Genomic DNA, 22,196 nt, shown 5'->3' with positions numbered 1-22,196 from the left:
GTGTTTGAGGGAGAAGGAGAGAGAGAAGTTACCCTCTCTATTTCCTCAGCACCAGCTTTGTGGTTTCTATGAGGAACAGATGTTCACAACTTGATACAGTGCCTCATCCCCCTCTCCTCCCTATCTCCAGTGCCAGCACCACCAACTGTCTGCACACACGCTCACACAAACACGCACACACACACACATTGTCTCTTGGGAAAGGCATACATATATAGCAGTGAGTTCTTCTTGTGAGTGTATGGGGGAGTTTTCACCTGCATACTGAGGACTTTTTTTATTGTCTGTTTCCCTCTGCGAGCAGCCTGCGTGTCCTGTTCTTGAGTCAACACTTGATACAATCAGGTGTCACTTCCTGCTTTGTCAGTTTGCACTTCTGTCGGTCAGCTGTGACCCGGCGCTCGAGCAATCTGCTCAGCGGGGAAATCCAGCCAAAGAAAACACACAGACACATGCGTGTGCGGGGCAGCTGTGGCTCAGCGGTAGAGCGGGTCGTCTCTTAATTGTAAGGTCGACGGTTTGATCCCCCGGCTCCCGCAGTCTACATGTTGATGTGTCTAACCTGCTGAAGAAATTGCTCCTGAAGCCTTCAGTGTGTGAATGTACGTGAATGGTTTGTTAGATCCTGATGGGCAGATTGGCCCTGTCAGCCTCTGCCTTACGTGTATGAAAGGGTTAATGTGACATGGATTGTAACGGCGCTTTGAGTGGTCGGAAGACTAGAGAAGTGCTATATAAGTGCAGTCCATTTACCACTTACTTACCGTAACTGCATGCATGTAGAGGTTAAAGTCCCCTCCATCATATATGGGTCATTCTAAAACCCTTATAGACAAAACCCCCACAGATGCAGCGACCATATTTTTAGTGGAAAAACACTGATGCTGACATTTTGCTAGGTTTGACTAACGTCACACTCTCTACCAACAACACGCTTTTGATTTTTGGTATTGTTACATCAACATCAGATTATTTTTTTGCCTTTGTGCCTTTATTCAGCAGGACAATGTATAGAGTTGGGAGAAGAGAGTGGGGATGACATGCAGCAAAGGGCAGAGAGTGGGAGTCGAACCTGAGGCCGCTGCGTCGAGGACTCTGCCTTTGTACATGGGGTGCGCTTTAGTTGCTGAACTGTAACGATGACCTGTTTACCCGATTTTTTTAGGGGAAAATAATAGTGGTAAGGATTTTAACACTGACTGCATGCTGGCAGATATTCTTTACTGCATTTTAGGAAGTATCAGAGGCAGATACCGATCTCTATCTCGGCCTCCTATTTTGCCTTACATGTGGTACAACTCTGATAACCACATTCTTCAAAGGTCTCATATTTGCTTCACTTAGTTTTTGTTAGTAGGACCATGAATCTTTATATATAATAAAGGAATTTAGGTGAAATTTCACTCTCATATGCTGTTCTCTTTCATCTCTCAGAACATAAGAGATGTTTTGCTTGGCTACAAAATAAAAGCCCTTAAGGTTATGACATATTTAAGACATTTAACAAATAACTTATGCGTTCATTTAGCCATAGTTTTGTATCTGCTTAACTGAAAAACAGCTAGGATAAAACAGTAGAAAAGTAAATGAACCATACGGATAGTCAGATCTGCTGGAACAGCCACAGAAACACAATGTGTAGTGCTCTCATCAAACCCGTTCTGTGGCAGAAACAACCCTGGTAGTCAAGTGTTTCAAAGGACATTATTTCTCCCAAAGAGCACCGATTGAATTTTGAATTCCCATCATGTCTGGATGATTCAGACAACCGACACTTTGCTGCTCGATTGCAAACAAAATGTCAGGGGGTCTATGGGTGCAATTTGTAAAAGCAGCATTCCAGCGTACGTGCTTGAGTGGGTGGGTCAGTGATCCGTTACAGCACGGCGTATTACAGAGAGACTCTCTGTCTCATCCTCTTTCATAACATTATGGAGCAGCGTTAGGACAAGCACACGTTGAAGATGTTAACATAAAAAGGGGAGAGGAAAACATCCTCTTAAGCACGCTTAGAGGAAGGAGTGTCTGTGCAGAAAGTTCCTAACACAAACCCAATCGTTTCCATCAGAATAACACCGTTTTTGATCGAGTGAGATGTCCTCCTTCCTCTTTCATGACAGCCTGGAAGCTGCACTGCAGACTTTAATGACACCTCCAGAAGAGCGCGGTCTGTTAAAGGTGCATAAGAGACGAGAGGATAGGAGAAGAAGAAGAGGAGAGAGCGCGGGAACACAATGGGTCTGGCGTTTCTTTCAGTCGGCTCAGGGCCTTATCTCATTTCAACACACTAGCCTGTGACTGCCACTATAGGAAAGGATTTACAATGTGTGTGTGTGCGTGTGTGTGTGTGTGTGTGTGTGTGTGTGTGGAGGAAATGCTGCAAACTTCTCTCTCAGACACACACACCCTTACTCAGAAACAGTCATTTCCATACCAGCACAATGACCAAACCTTGTATCTGAGTGAGTGCTCAACCATCCAGGAGCTGCTGTCAACATATCAGAGGTCACATCCAGGTGGTGGTGGTGATGGGGGTGTGTGTTTGGGAGGCGACAGAGAGATAGCGGAGTGATATAAAAAGAGGAGACAAAGCTGTTTTAATGCCATCAAACACACTCCAAGCCTCAGTGGCACAGAGACTTCATCGAGCCGAGTTCCCACCTTATGCGTGCGTTTCCTTTTGTTGCGGTTTATCAGGATGGCCACACCGGGGTGTCACGGCTCACCCAGTGACCGCGCGGCAAAAGGCCAAATTAAGAGGACTGAGGGGCTGTCGTACAGGGAGGCTGACAGGTTGACTGACGCCGCTCCCGAGGAGAATAGCATCCTGTCAGTCTCCGAGCTGTCACCTTGACAGGAATCCTTTCTTTGAATGCAACCCCCATCGCCCAACCTTTCTGTCACTCAAGGCCACACACACACTTACACACACACACGTGCACACCTCTTTGCTTTTAAGTATTCTGCACAGGGAACAAATGAGCCTGCAATAGCAACATACTAAGGAGACACACACACACAGCTGCATGTGTACACCTAGGACCATAACTCTGAAGGAGAGAAATATAGAGAGCGAGCTTCATAAACACTCCATCCATCTCCTTGACAATCGTACTTCCACCACTACACACGCTGCCTCTGACAGACCCACCTTGTAATGGCCTGTGCATCTCATGTGTGTGTGAGTGCGTCGCTTCAGCATGTTGTGGTTGGAGCATCATCCGCTCTGGACATAAGGTTACCCGAAGTTACTCCGGGCTTCCCCCTTCATATTATTTAATCGGTACAGCAGTGTATTCTGCAAGCCTCCCTGGCTGCATGTGTAGGCGGTGTTTGTGTTGAGGCTGCATGGCGAGGCTGGTGAGACTCGAGTCAGGGCAGAGCAGCTGTCTGTGTGTACTTTACAAGCTGGTTCTGTTTGTTCTGTAGACACAGGAGGGGTCAGGAGGGTGTCAGCTTTGTCTTCTGTCCCCCCCTCTATGGCTATGTGTGTGTGTGTGTGTCCGCCAAAGGGAGAGAGAGAGAGAGAGGGCAGGTGGGTGGGGTAAAGGGACTAACAGACCAGTGTGGACAGGTGGAGGATTCTCACTATAGAGGAGCCAGATGTACCTGACGTTTTCTCTGTCTCTCTCTGCTTATATGATATATTTGCTCATGTATTTAGTGGTAGTAGACTTCACTACATAAACTGTAAATGCATGAAAGTTGGACAAAAGTCTTTCATCCGTCTAAGTGCTGAAACAAAGAGTTGATTGAGGAAACATTTATTGATTGTTCAAGTGTGAAATAAAGAAATAAAATCAAAGCAGTCACAAAACAGTGAGGATCTGCTGCTTTTATAACACTATTAAATGAATACTTTTAGGTTATGGACTGTTATACAAGCCAACGAAGCAATGACATCATTGTAAATCTGGTAATGGGAAAAAATTCTGATTTGTTCCAGAGATTAATCAAAAAATAAAGATGCCATTTAAGTCACCTTAAAAGCGATAAACTATTTAACAGTCAATTTAATAGGATATAAACATGTAAAAATAATACATATAATTGTGTCCAAGATTATGTGTGCTATAACACTATGCTACATTATCAGGTAGCAATAAAAATGAATACAGAAGCATTAAATATATGCAGAGCAATAAAAAGGGAACATTAATGATAGTGATAAAAGTGCTGTTTACTATACATTACATTACAGCGATGCATTCTTCCATCTATTCACTTGAATATTTATGACAACACACAAAAAAACCTTTACAAATTTTACAAGTAATGCAATATTTACTGCTGTGTTTGTGTTTTCTTGTTTTCTTTTTTTTATCAAACGCTAAATAAGGCAAATAAAGTCTGCCGTCTCATGGACTCAATCCTTGTTGTCGTCGTCCTGATATGAGGAAACAGCGGCCCCCACGGGCAGACAGCGGTACTGCAGCACGGTCTCAGTCCTCATTGCTTTCTGATTTGACGGTTTAGGCACCTGGAATTATAAGACAGGATAAAATATGATCTTGGATGCACTTTGCATGTCATACAAAAACAGAATTGTAATTGTTTTGATGTTTTCTGTGCATTTTAACTATTTTAGCTCATATCACAAATATAGCTTATGCAGGAATCGCTCTGTAAAATAGGGAAGTGTCTTTATTTACCAGAGGCTTCATTTTTTTCAGTATTTTTGGATCTTCTTCAATTTAGAGAGGATTCCTGTACAATAGCTGCCAGCTCCTGCTTCTGATGGTACCCGAGAGAGAGAGAGGGAGAGGGGTAGAGAGAGGGAGGGAGAGAGAGAGCGAGCGAGAGAGAGAGACAGAGAGAGAGAGAGAGAGAGAGAGAGAGAGAGAGGTTAGGAGCTCCAGATGGTGTTTAAACGCAGACAGAAGGCTACAGCGAGGACAGAGAGGAGGAGGAGGAGAGAGCCGCGGTTACTGCGCACAGTGGGCCCGTACGCACCACTCATCACTGAAGACAAAACAACAAGTCGACATTGTCACTTGAGAGGAAAAAGGGAAGCTTAAAATAAGCTGTTCTGACTGAGATTTTGTTTTCCGGAGAAGTCAATGTTTCCTAACAGCCTGTGAAGGAGGCAGGTCGGCGGAGGATCGGCGGCGCGTCGGAGGAAGCGGAGGAGAAGAAGGAGCGTACAGAGAAGCGTGGTGTTAGTCCAGAGGCTGAACACAAACTGTGTTTTCACACAGAAAAAGGGAACCGAAATTATCTCAGCGGATGTATAATGACTTGTTCCTGACAGCACGGACTGTGGCTGAAGTGTGAAGTAAAGAAGAGGTGTTTAAAGTTGCCACAGGAGGAATAATAGACGCACCCTGCAGACAAGAGGATCCGCATCTTAATATTTTGCGTTTTTACGCGAGGATTTGTGGACTTTACAGAAGAGAAAGAAGCCTGCTTGTAGTTTTTCCTGCTTGAACAGAACAGAAAGGACGATTTTGCAGTGTGAACTGTATTTTCTTCTCGTGTTTCTTCAGTCTGGGACGGTTAACATGAGCAAAAGAGCGGATTTACATGACCGGGACGAGTTGTGATTTTCTTTTTCTCGCTTTCTTTAAAAAAACTGCAAAACCAAAGACATCAATGTGTTAAAGGATCCAAGAGCCCTGGCTTTGACTCCATTTCTTCCTTTTTCGATACAACTTAGAAAAGAAATACCTCATAATTTATTAAACCTGGAAAGTCAAGAGCCCTTTTGAACTCCCAAAGGAAAGTTAAACATTTTCTTTTGTGTCAGACTGTGGCTTCTGTCCCTCTTCCTTCTCAATATTACAAAAAAAAAACAAATAAAAACCGGAGGAGAACACCTGAATAGATCCCCGCAATACTTAGCAAAGGCTTTAACTTTTTTTGTTTTTTCCAAATGATGAGGATTGAGCAGATATAAAAGCTGTGTTAGAAACTCTTCGGTGTGGATTATCACCGCTACAATTACCTCAGCCTGACCTCGACCTTCACAAAGTGAGTACAACCTGCAAACTCAAAGACCAAAGCATGGGGGGACAGCTTATTTGTTATTGGTGGGGATTGCCTGTAAATGCACCGAGGGCTTGCCATAGACTACATATATATTCTTTACGGAACATTTGTTATAATAGAGGAAGCGTTTCATATTTTAATGCTGCTGATATCTTAAGTTTAAACTCGCATTATGGTGAACATGATGTTTGCAGGTCTGTTAGAGGGACGTCTTAATGTGAAGGTGAAGACAAACCAGGCTACTCAGACCTGCTTCTTGTTTACTCTTTAAAATGATCTTTTGTTTTATTCTAACCACTCTAATATAGTCTACTTTTGTTAAAAAATCTCTGCAAAGGCTTATGGGAAATAATGCATTCTAGCACGTGCTTTTTCTATACCCTTTATACCCCTTATTTTTCGTCATTGTATCCACCCGTAATTCATCATTTAGCATTTTAAGTTGTCTGAAGGGCTGAGGGGTATTACATATAGGACAAACACTGCATCTCCTGCAAGGGGAAAAACACAATTCCTATTAATTATTGCATAGACGTATAGACATGCAGGCTGCACTGGGGACTGTAGCATATTACCCTGCTTGTGACATTACCAAGGCACTGATCTCTGGAAGTGATGATAGAAACAACAAGTCTATAACCTTATCAATAAGAAGGCTTTAATTATTATAAACATATTTGCAATGATATCCTTTTATTGACCTTTTTTGTTCCTTTATATGTGGTGAGGAAGCACAGGAGGAAAGAGACAGAGTGAGAGAGAGAGATACTCAGGGGGCTGATGTGTTGTTTGCCCCATCAGTCCGAGCTGCACATCAAAGTGATGCTGAGACAAAGTGATGACACTAAATCTTTGCTCTCTGTGATCTTGGTGTCCACCTGGACTTGGTGGAGGAGCAGCGTGTGTGTGAAGTGAACAATTTAGACATTTCACCTGGACTGAACTCCAAAAGCCCTCCACCTTTTTTGTGTGTGTGTTTACTCGAGTGCAGAACCTTCAATGCGTTTTAGGAGGAGAGTGCAGGGGGTGGTATTATACTTATAGAGACTTTGCAGAAGGATGAGGCAGAGGAAGTGTTTAACAGGAATACTATGGCAACAAGAGGACAAGAGACTTTAAAAAGCTGAGTTCATGGTGGATAATTTACAGCGACCCTGGTGACTGTGGGGGGGACACTCCCTGAGAAGAAGCACGTCCAGCCAGAGGTTCTTCTCTCCCCCCCTACTTGAACAGCCTCAGCAGCGCTCTCTTCCGCCTGTGAGTGCAACAGTAAAACACTCAGGCCATTTTCTCTGCAGGACGCGGCCCTGTATAATTGGCCCTGGTAAATATCATCTGAATAATTGAACAGTTGATAATAGTCTCGAACAATGGACGGGGAGGTTGCAGAGGTGAAACCGCAGTGCACACACACCCCTGCCTCACCGCACATTATACCTCCATCACCGCCACCACAAGAGCGAGCATCTCTGCCTCCCTCGCTCAGCCGGGGCCCGGGCGTCCGCACGCTCGGGCAGATGTCCCCCTCTTCATCATTAAGTAGCTCTCTCTTAAAAGGCAGGCCATTCATTATGACCCCAGAGTGTTTATTCGGCTCCTGTAGACCACAGGTGCATGAATGGGATGTCTTGTGTTTTATATATGGAAGGAAACATACCGCAGGACTTTAGGAGAGCAGGAGAGCAGGAGTGCTTCTTAAGATCAGCATCAGAGAGTCAGTGGAGAGTCAGTGATGGTATCTTTATATCAGACATGTAAATAAAGTAAACATTAGAATAAGAATAAAGGTATGAGAAGGTAACCTATACAACCATTTCAACTGCAAAGTGAACAGTACGTGTTCAAAAAGGAGTAGGACGAAGGATACTTATTTCTACCTCTTTTCTACATCTCAAAATCGATTCCGTACACACATTTTATGATTCATTGCAGTTCTTTTTACTTAATAGCAAACACATTAAACCAGCTACCACCGTTCCTCTTCTCTTCGACCATCAGAAAAGGATTTTATGTGCAATGTATGAAAATTTTTTCCATGACAAATAGAAGAAACACTTAGTTTACTCCCCTTTTCTTCTTCTTTTATCAATCTGTGATTCATTGCTGCTCCTCCAGGCTCACAGTGACTAATGTGTTACCATCAAGGTATCAAAGACACAATATTTTTTGTTCTGCTGCATGTGCCAATGTTAACAAGATAGCTAATCAGTGAGTAATATGTCAGCAGAAATACAGGAGATGGTGAGAGGCCCTGCTGTTTTTCCTCCTCTCAGTCTGACAGTGTCTGTGTCACCTGGTGCAGGTTCAAAAACACGTCCACACTAGATGTGGATGCAGCTTACTGTGTGAGTGTGTGGGCTTGTTGAGTGTGTTTGTGTGTGTGGTAATTATTGTGATCTAAATGCGGGCAGTGCAGGTGAAACTGGCTGCCTCCTAATTAATGAGCGGAGCAGATGGCCTCGGGTGGGCGGCAGGAGCTGCGAGTGCACAGCGAGCCGGTCAGGTGGTCAGCACAGCGCAGACACCTGGAGCATCACAGACGAGACACCGGGACCGTGTGTGTGTGTGTGTGTGTGGACTTCCTGTAAGTCAGCAAACAAATGTACAGAGTGTTATATCTGGTATCATGTAAGCCGTCATCATATGTTGGACATCTGTTAGCTGTGCACTGCCGAGCCAAAGTGGTTAAAGATGTTAAACCAAACAGGGAAGAGAGAGAGAGAGAGAGAGAGAGAGAAGAGGAAGTTTGAAGAAAAATATACAAGTTGTGTAGCTTTTGTCTTCTCTCTATACGGGCGTCTTCTGATTTATTGGCGACCGCTTTGGAGAACCCAAACCCCAAGTTAGAACCCATTGCTTTGTTCCGTATTTACAGTCAGGCAGCGTGTGTGAAGCCTATTTATATCCATGTTTGCGTGTAAGAGACTCCCTCACTGTCCTATGGTCCTAAGTGTTTGCTCTTTGTTGGTATTATATTAAAGAGTGAACCTCGTGTCACCCTTTAAAAACACATTTAAAACCATGTGTGAGACAACACATGTGTGAAGGTGTTTAAGGTATCAGTTCAAAGAGCTGTTGCTGTGCTAAAAATCAGCTGTTAGTTTGTGACGCAGGTTGTCACTCTCACTTTTTCAGATTAGTTTATGTGGACATGTGTACAGCGATATAGTCGCCCTAATAGATTAAAATAAGAGCGACAAGCAGAAGCAAATGGATACAATAGGGTGAACTGCTGAAGCTGAGGCAGCTGTAATTGTCGGTAAGATGCGTTTGTGTCCTTGTGGCCCTTCTGAGTGTGTGTATGTTCAGGAAGATTCAACTGTGATGGTCTCTAAAAAAGAGAAAGTGAGGTGTTAAAGTCACAAAGGTTATTGGTGGTAGTTGTTCTTTGCTGTTCTAAGATCAGGACGACAGATTACCTCCTGTTACTTGTAGGAGTGATGCTCACAGCGGAAACATAGTGAACTCTGTACAGTCAGAGTGGGTTCAAAGTGTGTGTTTTTGTGTAAATATGGGAGCGAGAGTGATGGAGAGAGTGATGAAGCGACTTTCCCGGCGCTGAATCTCTATGGTTTCACTGCTGTTTATCCTGATACACAGTGGGAAAGACCAGTGTGGTTCTGGCCGCCTCCTGCTCCGTCCTCCGTCCTGTGTGTGTGTGTGTGTGTGTGTTGGTCTGCTCTGCCCTGGTCTGTTCCACATGTGTTTGACATTACTGTGACAAGGCTGCCCAGCCTCTCGGGGGAGATGGAGAATGTCAGAGACTAGAGCGGAGAAGCGAACAGCTTCCCAACATCTGATGGAATGAGAAACACACTCGCTCGCATGGCCCGGCCTGCTGACGCCACAGCGTGGGAGCAGAGCGCAGGGTGGAGGCCAAGTAAAACCCCAAATGTGTGTGTGAAATATCACTCTTTCTCTCGTTTCCCCGTTTGCTTCCCTACATGAGCACATAGCCGCTCATTCCCAAGAAAAACATTTGAAAACACACACACACACACTCACTTCTTTGTCACTGCTATAAGTTCTGTTTTGTTCCTGCAGATATCCATGCACGCCGAGCAGGTGAAGTGCTCCTTGCTGCCTTATCTACCTGACATTCAAGTGTCCCCATTTATAAGTGAGCATTCCAGCAAATTATTTGTTGAATTGACTCTTCATTACTTCAACATATACAGCTCTGACAAATTGCATCCTCAATTATGCATTTCAAAAGGGAAACACGTCTTCCTTTGCACCGAAACGCTCCCTGCAAACAAAATGTCACAACATCGCTGAATTGCTGACAGCTACATCACACGAAAACACACTTCCTCCTCCTCCCTTCCTTGTCTTGTGCCTGGTTCACCTCCCGCTCTCCCTCCTCACCTTTTACTTCCCCACTTGCCCGCTGACCTTTGACCCCCTTTCCGACCCCTCCTCGTCCCATTCTCCCAGCGGCACCTTCCTCCTTCTTCACGGTAGGAAGTGTGTTCGGATCCGAGTCAGACACAGGAAACAGCTGGGCTAATCTACAGTAGCGCTGGGCTCGGTGTTAATCAAGCCGCATGGACAGGCAAACAGAGAAAATGGGAAGTTCATATGGCCACCGCTACCTGATATAATGAATCCCTCCCTTTCCTCGCGCCCCACATCGAGGCTTTTATCACAGGCGGGGAGTAAACAAGTAAAAGGGAACACAGATTGACGTTATTAAGGCCTCCACTCTGAATCAGTCCTCTCTGGACGTCTGGGGAAGTGCTGCCGGCGAGGAGCACGCAGGCAGAGATTGGGAAGGAAGGCACCGCTCTCTCTCACACACACACACACACACACACACACACACACACACACACACACTCTCTCTCCGCGTACAGTATTTGTGAAATTAAAAAAGCCGTTATCTCCTGGAAACAGATCCTGTGCCACACAGATGGTTCCGTCTCTCTTCAAATGGGAGGCTGAGCCACTGAGTGCCGTTGTGTTACCAGTTTAGCTGCACAGACCTTAATCTCGGCTCCAGCCTTCCTTCCTCTGCCTCTCTGTCTACACACACACACACACACACACACACGCAGACAAACTCTAGCCCCTTCAGATAGAAGATTTGCATGTGTAAAGGGCTCATTTCAGCAGAAGATGGACAATGTAGCTTGTGAAGTGCAGAGAGAGGAAGGTCAGAGATGGGCTTGGTGTGTCAGAGGGCGGCGGGCGCGTTATCACCTGGCATTTGGAGTCACTCTGACCTCTGTGAGACCCACTTACAGGGAGGTCTCGACGTAAACAGGAGTGTTGTGATCAGACTGTAGGCTTACATCTCACCTTCTGAAAGCTGTTGTACCATCACAGGCTTGTCTTGGACTTCCCATTTATACATTTCTTAATGAGGCTAATGCAGCGTAAATTAGTGGTCAAAAACTATGCTTTAAACATTAAGCCCAGATCAGCCGACAAACAAAAACATATCAGGATTGTGAGGAAAATTCAAAAGATAAAAACAAGGATTAAATCCGACAATTAATCTTCTGAACTTCACAGAAACACAAATACATGTTTTGTTTGGAAACTTTAATCCTCCGAGCGTTCGCTGAGATCATGTGCAGGGATTATTATCGCTCCAGCTCAGACTTTTAACCTTAAAGTGTAAACGTGCTGCGTGGCGAGAGAGATGAGAGGACTTGGTGTGATGTAGTTTTCAGCTGCGGTCACTATTTGACCTTTTTAATTAGTGCAATTGTAAACTTCGAAACGATTCCGCCCTCCTCCGTTGACATGTTCCAATAGGAAACTTTGAAGGATTCACAAAAGAGCTATTTCTTTCTAGCGCCACTGTTTGCCGTCCACTTACTTCACATGACAGCGGGTCATCTTAATTTGCCAATTAGCTCACATAATCACCATGTTATTGGCACCGCAGCCGCTCTCTTTCTTCGCCCGCTCGCTCTGTTTGTGTTGCGGCGTCCCGTAGTCGGCTCGTGTCCCAGAGGAGGAGCTGGTATTTATTTCAGCAGCTTCCAGCATGAGCTGGCTGTGGGCTAAATGGAGAAACTGTCAAAGCTTCTCTCTAACCTGTCACATGAATGCCCCCCCCTTCTCTCTCTCTTCTCTCAGTGCTTTGTGTGTGTGTGTACGTGTGAAACCTATGGGGTCCTGCAGGATAATACAGAACACCCTACCCATGCCTGGCTAATGTCAGGAGCTATTGTTGCCGTGCCTGCGGGCCAAATGAAGAGGCATGAGAGCGCTGGCAGGCTGTGGGGAGCAGTTCAGGCTACAGACAGTGTTGTCAGCGCTGACAGCTCCATAGTGACAGAGCAGACATTTAACACTGAAATGAAATGAAATACATGACAACAAGCAGGAGAATGACTAATCTGCTGTTTGTTTTCCTATCTGAGTAGCAGTGACAGCTCAGTGTCAACTTTTTAACGGTGCACAAAGCATAGGAGCGAGGGAAGGAAATAGGCAGCTACAACTCATCCACATGTAAAGAGTCAGGGTTCATGATGAGGGAAGACAAGAGATGCTGCTGTTACTGAAGTGTGTGTATGTGTGTGTTGCCAGGGTCAAATCTAAGTCTTTTGTGCTCCATAAATCAGCAGGCAGCAGCAGCAGCAGCGGTGACGTAAGAACAAACAGAGCTGCTCTCTGGCTGCAGCTGGCTGGAAAGAGGGAGAAACAGGAATACAGAGAGGGGAAAGAGAGAGCAGGACAGCAGCTGTCAGGCCTCCATCGCACACCTGTCACACAGGAAGTGAGCGCCGGCCACTGTTTCCTGGATACACCTCCTCAAACAGCGCTCCTGGAAGAAACGGAGGGAGGACATCTGCTGCAGGGGAGAGAGGGACAGGTGGACAGCCTGCGATGATCAATAGATAAAGAGATTTGCTAAATATGAGGGATAAATGTCGAATAACAAGACCTGGAAACTGAGTTTCTCATGCCTGTTCTCAGCTGATTGTGTGTGTGTGTGTGTGTGTGTGTGTGTGTGTGTGTGTCGCGATAAAGAGGATGTTTGTGTTATCGCAGAGCTCCATGACAGACAGGTCACTCTGTGGAGACTCCAGCCTAACTCTCCCACAAATACAATAAGCCCACATGCCCTAAACTTAACAGCGGGACATTCCCACGCTTTCTCCTCTCACCCGCCCCTCCAACCCCATCGCACCCCGCCCCCCCCACCGCTCCCCTCCTATGACCAATATGAACTAATCCAGATGTAGTGTAGCCGCTCACAGATGTACGCATAACTCTCTTCACATGGTTTTCCCCCTCCTCAGTGTTTCTGCTCCCCCCCCCAGCCTCTCTCATCACTCAGCTCACAGTCTCCTCGAACAGGAAGTGATGTCACTCGGTGCTGCTGCTGCCGATGAGACGCTCGGAGCTGTTGTCTCCCATCTTGCTTCTTCTCCTCCCAGCCTCCAGAGCCGCTCGCTCAAGTCGCGGCTGCCGTCGGTAGAAAAGCTCTTCTTTGTTTGTCAGGCTTGTCAGGCTGGGTCCTCCAGAGGCCCCCCTTGCCCTATTCCCAGGCTGCCCTTCATGCTGCCTGTATGCAATTAACGGAGTAATTAAAAGCCTGATGAGCTAATTGGTGCTGGGTGAGGCTGCAGGTGTTTGGATCAGAGAGTGTATTTATGGAAGTGCATTTATTGTAAACATCCTCTGACAGAAAGAGGATCCAAACATGCTTTATTCATTTTATTGCTTTTTAAATAGACGTGTTTATGTGTTGAGAAAAACAGTCAGTGGGAGAGGACATGAGATAGATGCACTTATTCCTGGTGACCCCGATTTATAGCAGACTCATGCACACTTTAGACATTGGTTTAATAGCAGAGTTCAGCTACCTGAAGAGAAACCAGATGTTTTATTGGGATCTGTCATACTGCGGTCGTGCAGCAGATCTCTTAAACCAAACAGGTGCGGCTGCTTTAAAATGTTCTTCATTAAGAAATGCCTCTTTCTCTCTCTTACTGTGCCAATCATGTGTGCATGCATGCATGCTAAGTATTGCAAGAGGATACTTAATTATCAGTTTGAAGAAGGAATCAGAAATGTGGCCAATAAATTGCAATACCTGGCGAGCTAACAGTCAGTGATTAAACACAGCTTCGGTCTCACGTCTCAGGTTTGGCTCGGGTTTCTAATGTAGCAATACCAGTAAGGTTTGGTCAGGTCAGATCTTAAAGACTGTGTCCAAATCATTCACTACTCCCTTCTTCTATAGGGAGGACTGCATTCTGTGAGCTCATCTTCAAAATGATACTGCCCGGCTCATCTCTGTGCCGCTAAAAATGGCAGTTTTTCTTTCAGCACAATTCATGATGGTTTATTGTGCTCGGTTAGTGATCATCAGTTGAACCCTACTTGTCATGATGCATTCTGGGATACTTTGAGTCCACGATGGAGGGTATAATAATGGCTGGAGAACAGCACAAAGTGTCAAACTGGATTGAAAAGAGAGCTGTGTGATTTCAGACACAGCCAAAGGTAAAGTTTAAGGCTGGTGCAGAGCTATATTTCGTACCAGTGTATCACCACTGCTCTGGATATTAAGATAGATTATGACATGTCTGATGGAGCCCACTCGCTGAGCTCGTCTGAAAGAGGAAGAAAGTCTGATGTGAGGTAGAAACGTGGCAGCCTGAGGCTCAGCTCTCAGCTGGCGAAATGAGGCACATGGCTGACAGGACGAGGGAGAGAAGATGTAGACGAGAGGGAACAAAGGGGAGTTATCACGCCGAGCAGAAGCTACATGTAAATCCTTCTCTCTGCTCCAGTCTGTCTGCGTCTCTGTCTCTATGACCCACTCCCAGATGTATATGCGCAGTCACCTCCTCGTATATCCGCGTGTGTGTGTGTCTCTTTCTTGTCTTCTACTTCCTCCCTCTCTCTCTATCTCTCTCCCTCCCTCCCCCCTCTCTCTCTCCCTCTCTGTGGCAGCTGTGCTGGTGATGGCTGTGTGCCCATGGTGCAAGCTGGCTGTGGGGTCCCAGGTGGCCCACATGACAGTTATTGATGTTCAGGTGTTCAACTCCTCTCACACAGAGACCCTGGAGCCACACACACACACAAACACGCACACACACACACACAGTTACAGAAACAGACTCGTGTAGATGCACGAAACACATGCACTCCAAAAAAACATGCATGTTGTCATGTGTTTGCACAATTATGCACATAAACGGTGTATTCCTCTGTAACTGCTGGGGAAGTACAAGAGAGGATTCATGCATACAGCTGCAGGGCTGAGTGGAAACAACAAGCAACAAGCTTTTCATTGTGAAAAGTATGCAATCTAATTTGTAGTATCCAGAATTTTGACCCTTTTCTGTGTTTGTGTGTGTTTGTGTGTGTTTGTGTGTGTATGTGTGTGTATGTGTGTGTGTGTGTGTGTGTGGTGGGATAGCCAGTGCTGGTACCAGTGCCCGGTGCAGTCCTAACACACTCCAGATGTGTCTGGCTAGCCAGGGAGTTGTTCTTGGCACCGCCGCCTCGGCTGAATGTCACAAATACTTTCCTTTATTTAGGAATGGCTCTCGGTTAGTGGCTGCAGAGAAGGAAGGAGGCGAGGATGGATGGACTGCGGGGGGAAGGAGGGAGGGAGAGTTAGATGAAAAGAGCAAAATAAACGATTAGCAATGTAGAAAGACAGGGGAGAGGGAGGAGGATGGGGGGATTAAGAGAAGAGATGTAGAAGGACAGAAGATTGAGAGGGAGGAGAGAAGGAGGAGGAGGAGGGAGCGACGAGAGAGCGAGGCGAGCAGCTCCAGTCTAGCATCTGGATTTTATTAGCAGCCGTTGGGAAAATCTGAAAAGGAAGTTTTTTCTCTGCGAGCACGTCGGCAGCAGTGATATGCTGCACATAACCACTTCACTGCCGACGAGAGGAGCCAGGCCCTCCCAGAGGAGAACAGATGGTCGCTAGAACTTCAATACAATTACATCAATAACAGCTTTCACAGATATAAGCACTGTGTGACAGGATCCCTGCAGCTCAGAGGCACAAGTACAACTCCTCTACCCTTAGCACCTCTGGCTCGGCATACGTTGTCTTTAATCCATCCTCTCTGCCTGCCTGTCCTCGAGTTAGCCTTGTTTTTCTTGACAGTTTAAAACCAGCGACTTGTCATTGATTTGCTGATGGTAATCTGATCAAAGACAGCACGGCTTTTGTCGGTGCTTAATAAGGAGAACTCCTCCTCCGCCTCCCCCCCCCCGTCCCCTGTTTGTGTTTTTTTGTTCCACATGTTTGTTCAGCCGGCCCTGCATGTGTACTATCACAGGGATTCTCAAGTAACATAGGGGAGAATATGTGTTTGTGTCCACAGCGTGAGCATATGCATCCAGCAAAATTTGTAAGCATGTGCATACATGTGTATTTGTGTGTGTGTGTGTGTGTGTGCGCGCGCTGTACAGGCCTGTCTCCCACCCTGTCATTAGTGAGAGCTTTAAAGCCTCTGAACTCTAAATCAGCTCAAGATGAAGCGGAGTCTGCGATCTGTCTGCAGAAGCAGCCTGTGTGCCGACACACAAATACACGCACACACACACACAATCCCATTTTACCTGTGACCAAGTTCAGACTGCACACTGATAACAAGGCTTACAGAAAAATATAGAACTATCAGGCGCGCAGAAAGAAAATATGATGTTTTTGTAGATGGTCCAGGTCACAGGCAGATTGGTCCACTGATGTCAGCAGTCTGTTTCTATTGAAATGGCATTTGGGCTCCAGGATGAGAGCGGAGGTTGCTATGGGTGCTGTATCCTCAAGTCTCAGGTCCAGGGCACAGGGCTGCAATCCCCATGTTTTGATACGAGGGCCTGGTGGGAGGCTGGGGGCCAGGGGCTCAGGCTCTGTTTGTGTGGACTCCTCAGCGGCCTGATAGGGAACAGATGTGGGAAGGCAGGCGGCCGGGCAGCCAGCCAGAGCAGCTGGGAGAAATTAAAAACAACAGCATTCCTGGAGACTGGGGGAATTACAGTGCGCGGGAGGGAGGGAGGGATGTAAGGAGCGAGAGACAGAGGGAGAGTTTTAGGGCTATGTGGTCACTGACGAGAGTCTCTGTGGAGTACGAGAGATTGAATAGACAGGGGGGGATTTAAGGGGACTGTTCTGCAGCGGTTAGCTAAAGCTAATAAGTTGCAGCTGTATTTCCAGTGAAAGCACGCACACACTTACACACACAGATATGCATACAGTCAACACATGGATGTATGCCAATGTGAAATGAGACCAAAATGCATCTGAATGGCCTTCTAATGGTGTGTCATTACATGATGCTATTTATTTGCGTATGAGTGTGTGTGTTTATTTTTAAGTGCTTGAGAGGAGGCATGTGTCTTTAAGTCTATAATGAGACCCCAAAATGGTTTTAGAAAGTTACACAAACCGCCGAGTGTGTGCGCACAGTCGCGCAGCACATGATCTGTGGTTTGGTGTGTCTCTCAGTGAATTGTTTTTCATCTTGTTTCATCATGGCACAAGGGGAGAGTCGAAGACAGGGAACATTTTTAGAACTCAGGCTGCATACTGTTTCTTTGGTGAGCAATCTTTTAGCCCCAATTACGTCAAATGTGCAGACATACAGCTGTTCAGAGAGTCGGAGAAGCACAGGCAGGCACAGAGAGGAGCAGAAGGTAGGCAATGATTGCAGCAAATTGTTTTATTTTCTGCATGACATTTAATAGTTAGTGTTTGGGACAAGAAGCAACATAGGTCTATCTTTTGCAGAGCTATTCTTGGTCGTATTGATCACAAAGTGGCTCCTCTCAGCTTGCAGACACGAGCATGAGCGTGGTCGAGACCTTAGCCGGTCTCTATTTCTACTTCTTTCATTGTGAATGTTTCAGCACAAAGCACAGTAGGAGCACAAATGGCCACAGATGGGGTAGCAGACTTCCTAATGTATTAAAAGTAAAATCCAGAGCCGAGTGTGTATGTGTGTGCCCGGTCCCTGTAGCTGGTCAGATTAAACAGCTGTCTATAATCCCACGGTGGGAGCAGACACACAGGCCGGACGCTCCTCTCCTCCCCTCCTCTTCTCTCCTCTTGAAGAAGCGATAAAAATAGCTGTTTTGTAAACAGAGAAAGTCGTGGAAGCACTTTGATTTCATGTCACTCCCCTGATGTTTTCATCACACTTTGGTTCTTTTTAATGTAGCTTCAATATGGAGACAAACAGCTCAACTACAGTCTCCATTTTTACTGAATCAATTGGCCATTAAAGTGCATGTCGGGACTGCGATGCTAGGATGTATAACGTGTTAAAGTCCTATAGCGCAATCTGCTTACAGTGGCTCATGTATGTTTGATCAAAGAGGCGGTTTTACTGAAACATATGGCTGCCTCCCTACAGGAAGCAGCCCACCAGTTCAGCAGCACGGAGAGCTTGTTTGTGTGTTTAGGATTCTTTAGAAGAGAATAGCTGCATCTATTTATACCAACCTTCCCCATCTGCCTCTATCCACAACCTTGTGTGTTTGTGTTCAGAGCGTCTGGCATGGGGCAAACAGCGGAGTGCCCCTCGTGTTCTCGAGGATCACTGTGTCAATGGCCCTCGTGCAGCACACTCCAGAGTGGCACTCTTTAAATACAGACACCAGCTGTTGAACGCGTCTAACATGAGCTCTCTCAGAAATAGGCGAACGCACGCGGGCCAACTGAGGCAGGAGTTTTGTGGAGGAAAACACTGGATTCATAGAAGGAGCACGAAATGAAAAACAGATTGTTTGAAAGTGATTTAATATGTTAGCTATGAAGACGGTTTCTTAACAATGTTCAGATGTTTTTAAAGCTCTGGAAGTTTCATTTCAAGAGTGGTTGTGGTAGTAAAACAAGTTGTGATAACTGACGACTAATAACAATGTGTTTGCAGAAGTGTGGTCTCATGACAGAGCCCCTCATGCAGTGACCTCTTCTCTGTGGGTATGGCCTTTGTTTTTGTTCCATGTCTGACAAAACAAAACAGAGTTAATTATTTTCTCATTTTGTCCTGTAACACATTAAGAGGCAGCTGAAAGAGAGGGAAAGAAAAGAGAATCAGTAAATGCGACATAAAGTCTACAATGTGTTTACATCTGCTTCACTCACTCTGTACTCTCTCATTATGAAGATAGAGTTTTAGAAAGCTTAAAGGGCCAGTTCGCCGATTTTCAACCTCATTCCTATCATGCTATTACGGGGAGCTAGTGACATTATGGTAGGGAAAAAAAAGCATTTTGCTCTGTACCTTTGGAGGACACTATCCGCTTCTCCAATGAGCTCTGGAAAATCTCCGCCAGATTACGTAACACGCGTCAGCGAGCTCACTAAACTACACTCCCTAATCTAGGCCTCAGATGTCTCGTTTAAAATCGTCAGGTTTGAAATGTAGACTGCAGACCAGAAGATTTTTTAGATGATCCACTGGTATGTTCTCGTCATATTTCAGATTCTGTACCGCTCTGAGCCGTTGCCTGCAGCGAAAACGGTAGTATTTCACTCCAGCGTCTCTCGCTGGGCCGTTCCTTTCAGAAGGAGGTGCGCAATGCACGCTGGGTGTAGAATGGGCGAAACCACGAGCTGCTTGTACAACTTTCTCCACAGCTATGGCGCCAATTTCAAATATTATTGCTTCTATCGATTACAGAGAACACCAGCTTTGACTGACGGCGGCTTTTTCCAGGATGTGTATGTAACTGTGCGGCGTATTGATTACATTGTTTTTCATTGCATAGTGCACATAATTGCACACTTTCAGGTATGCACATGTACACAGACTCTATCTTCCGACAGGCTGCAAAAGTAATCACACCCTCAGCTCAGGTTTACACTGCAGAAAGATCTGGTTCCAGCAGCTGCACCGACAGACGGACACATACACAGAAACACAGTCAACAGCTCACTAAATAATAGAACTGCAGCACATTTAAAAACTATATGTATCTAGTCTGACTTAGTGTATGCAGTTTTGTGCATGACAATGTTTTCCTGCTCGCGCTGCATGTATAGAGTGCACGAGGCTCTCTGCCACAGATACAGAATGTAAGGCAGCAGTCCTCACACATGCTTGTGGTCGTCCTACATCCACGCGTGTCATGTTTTCTTCTCATGCCCCGCGCTGTACCATCCATTCCCTTCATGCTACACAGCTCGGCCTTGCCTTGTTTGGTCCTGGCAGGGCGTCTGGCAGAGGACAGTGAGGCTTCTGGTAGCAGGACGGAGCTCTGCTGAAAGCCGGTCCACGCGGTGACGGACAGCAGCAGATCCAGCTGCACTTGTCACTGGCTGTCAAGCCGGCTGTCTGAACTAGGGGACGGAAGGGGACAGGTGGGGAGGAGTGTGTGCATGGGAATATGTGTGTGTGTGTGAGTGTGAGTCTGGGGGTTGGAGGTTACAGTGGAGGCACTGATTGGGATGTCAGAGCTACATGGAGTATGTGTGCGTGAAGGGGAGAGAGAGAGGGAGAGAGAGGGAGGAGAAGGGGGGGCCTCAGTCAGCAGCAGCTGAGCGGGTGAGCAGGTGTTACTGTATGTCTCCCAGGCCCATGAATCTCCAACAAGAGAGACACAATACAAGTTTGGATTCATTTCCACTCCCTGCATTGATTTGTTTTGCTTCTTTTTATGGGGCTTTTGGTTTAAGGGAAACAATCGATAGTTCCCAGGTGAAAATGTCAGTGCTCTGCTCCTTAACCAGCTGTCTCCTCTTTGAAAGTATGATTTTTTTTTCACCCATGCAGGAGCTCCATCCTGATGACCGTCTCTGTTTTCTCTCTCCTTTTATATCGCAGGTAGCAGAGTGCAGAAGGTTGGAACAATGCCAGATTCACCTGCGGATGTGAAAACCCAGCCCAGGTCCACCCCACCCACCATGCCTCCTCCACCCCCGGCTGTCAGCCAAGCAACCAATCGCAATGCTTCATTCACACCTACTACCAGTAAATCAAGTAAGGACACTTTCTATTTCTGACTTTGTATTTCTCAATAACATCACTTACACACTCTACAGTATATGGTGAAGTAGCATTTACCACAAGCACAGTTTATCTGATTTAGATGTACCAACAGTTCAACATGCATTTTATCTTTGACTTTAAGATGATCCTTTTATAGTGAAGAGTCATGTCAGCAGGCAGCTAACCAGGCAGGTGTGAGAAAAACAGTGAGCTTGTAGGCGTGCTGGACCAGCGTGCTGGAACATTAAGCACTGGAGAGGATAACCATTGTTATGTGAGCTGGTATCTGCACCATTGCAAACAATGCTTCTCTAAAGAGCTGACAGTTCTAGGTCAAAGGCCATTCTGTCTTCCAGGTTAACACTGTACTAAACTGGGGCACCCAGTGGCCTACAGGTGAAGATGCATTTGATAAACTGTGACTGCAGTGTCCACAGTTTGATTCGTCTAAAGGACCTATTTTATCCCTGCTTTATTTCCTGTCAATTCTGTCAAATAAAAGCAAAAATACCGGAACTCAAGGTTACATTAAACTGTATTTTTAACCGTATTTAACCGGCTATGTTTCAGTGTTTTGCTATCACTTACAACATGCAAAAAAAAACTATTTAATATTTCATTAATCGGTAATAAATTACACAAAGTAAACACACGTCTGCGGTACCTCAGAAGCCATCTCCAATGTGCAGCAGCCATTTGTCTCTTTTAGGGTCGACTGACATGAACACTTTATACACTTGCGTAAAGGGAAAGAAATTCCAAATATGTGTGTCTTCCCTGTTCTAGTGAGCAAGTGTTGAAGTCACTTGTGTGTCAGGTGTGTTTCTCAGCAAGCGTATATCTGTGCGTGTGTGAGTGTTTGGTGTGCAGAATGCCCTTGCTATTGGGACAAGTGTCTCTGAGCGCATGTGCGAGCGCGGCTGTGGCATTGTGTGTGTGCATGTTGTTTACCAGCTGGCCGGTTGGGTGGCGGTGGTGGTGTCGGTGGTGGTGGTGTGTTCAGGGGGACATCAGTCAGGGTGGCGATGCAGTGTGTGTAGACTACTTTCTTCCCTATATAGCAATGACAGGCCATGTTGTTTCACCTGTTGTGGCGGGCGGTCAGCAGTGCAGCTCTCTCCTTGCACCTCTCCCTCGCTCTAAAACCAGAACACAAGTGCTGCCTGTTGGGATCACATGGGCTAGTCCATATGTGTTCAGGCCTGCGACCCAGCAACAAGCATGCCTGAGAGGAAACACGGGAACGGGAAAGCTGAACAACAAAACTGGATATAGTCTTGTTTT

The 22,196-nt window shown here is 46.0% G+C and overlaps 1 protein-coding gene across 3 annotated transcripts in view; it reads left to right on the top strand.

Annotated features, from left to right (window-relative positions):
* Positions 1-22,196, top strand: part of cbfa2t3 (CBFA2/RUNX1 partner transcriptional co-repressor 3) — a 41,068-nt gene that overhangs the window by 2,406 nt on the left and 16,466 nt on the right. For 2 of the 3 annotated variants that reach the window (XM_069657873.1, XM_069657872.1), the window contains exons 1-2: positions 4,802-5,970; positions 20,748-20,903. In XM_069657873.1, the coding sequence (XP_069513974.1) occupies positions 20,774-20,903 (130 nt within the window). In that variant the 5' untranslated portion in view covers positions 4,802-5,970; positions 20,748-20,773. Of the gene's footprint in view, positions 1-4,801; positions 5,971-20,747; positions 20,904-22,196 lie in introns of those variants that run through there. The other variant, XM_069657871.1, reaches the window with a different exon arrangement.

The sequence above is a fragment of the Semicossyphus pulcher genome, unplaced genomic scaffold, assembly GCF_022749685.1.
Source record: "Semicossyphus pulcher isolate SPU_LCO1_2020_fin unplaced genomic scaffold, fSemPul1.0.p SCAF_1, whole genome shotgun sequence".
NCBI lineage: Eukaryota > Metazoa > Chordata > Actinopteri > Labriformes > Labridae > Semicossyphus > Semicossyphus pulcher.
Note: the sequence above shows the minus strand (reverse complement) of the source record. Positions and strands in the feature narration are given on the sequence as shown.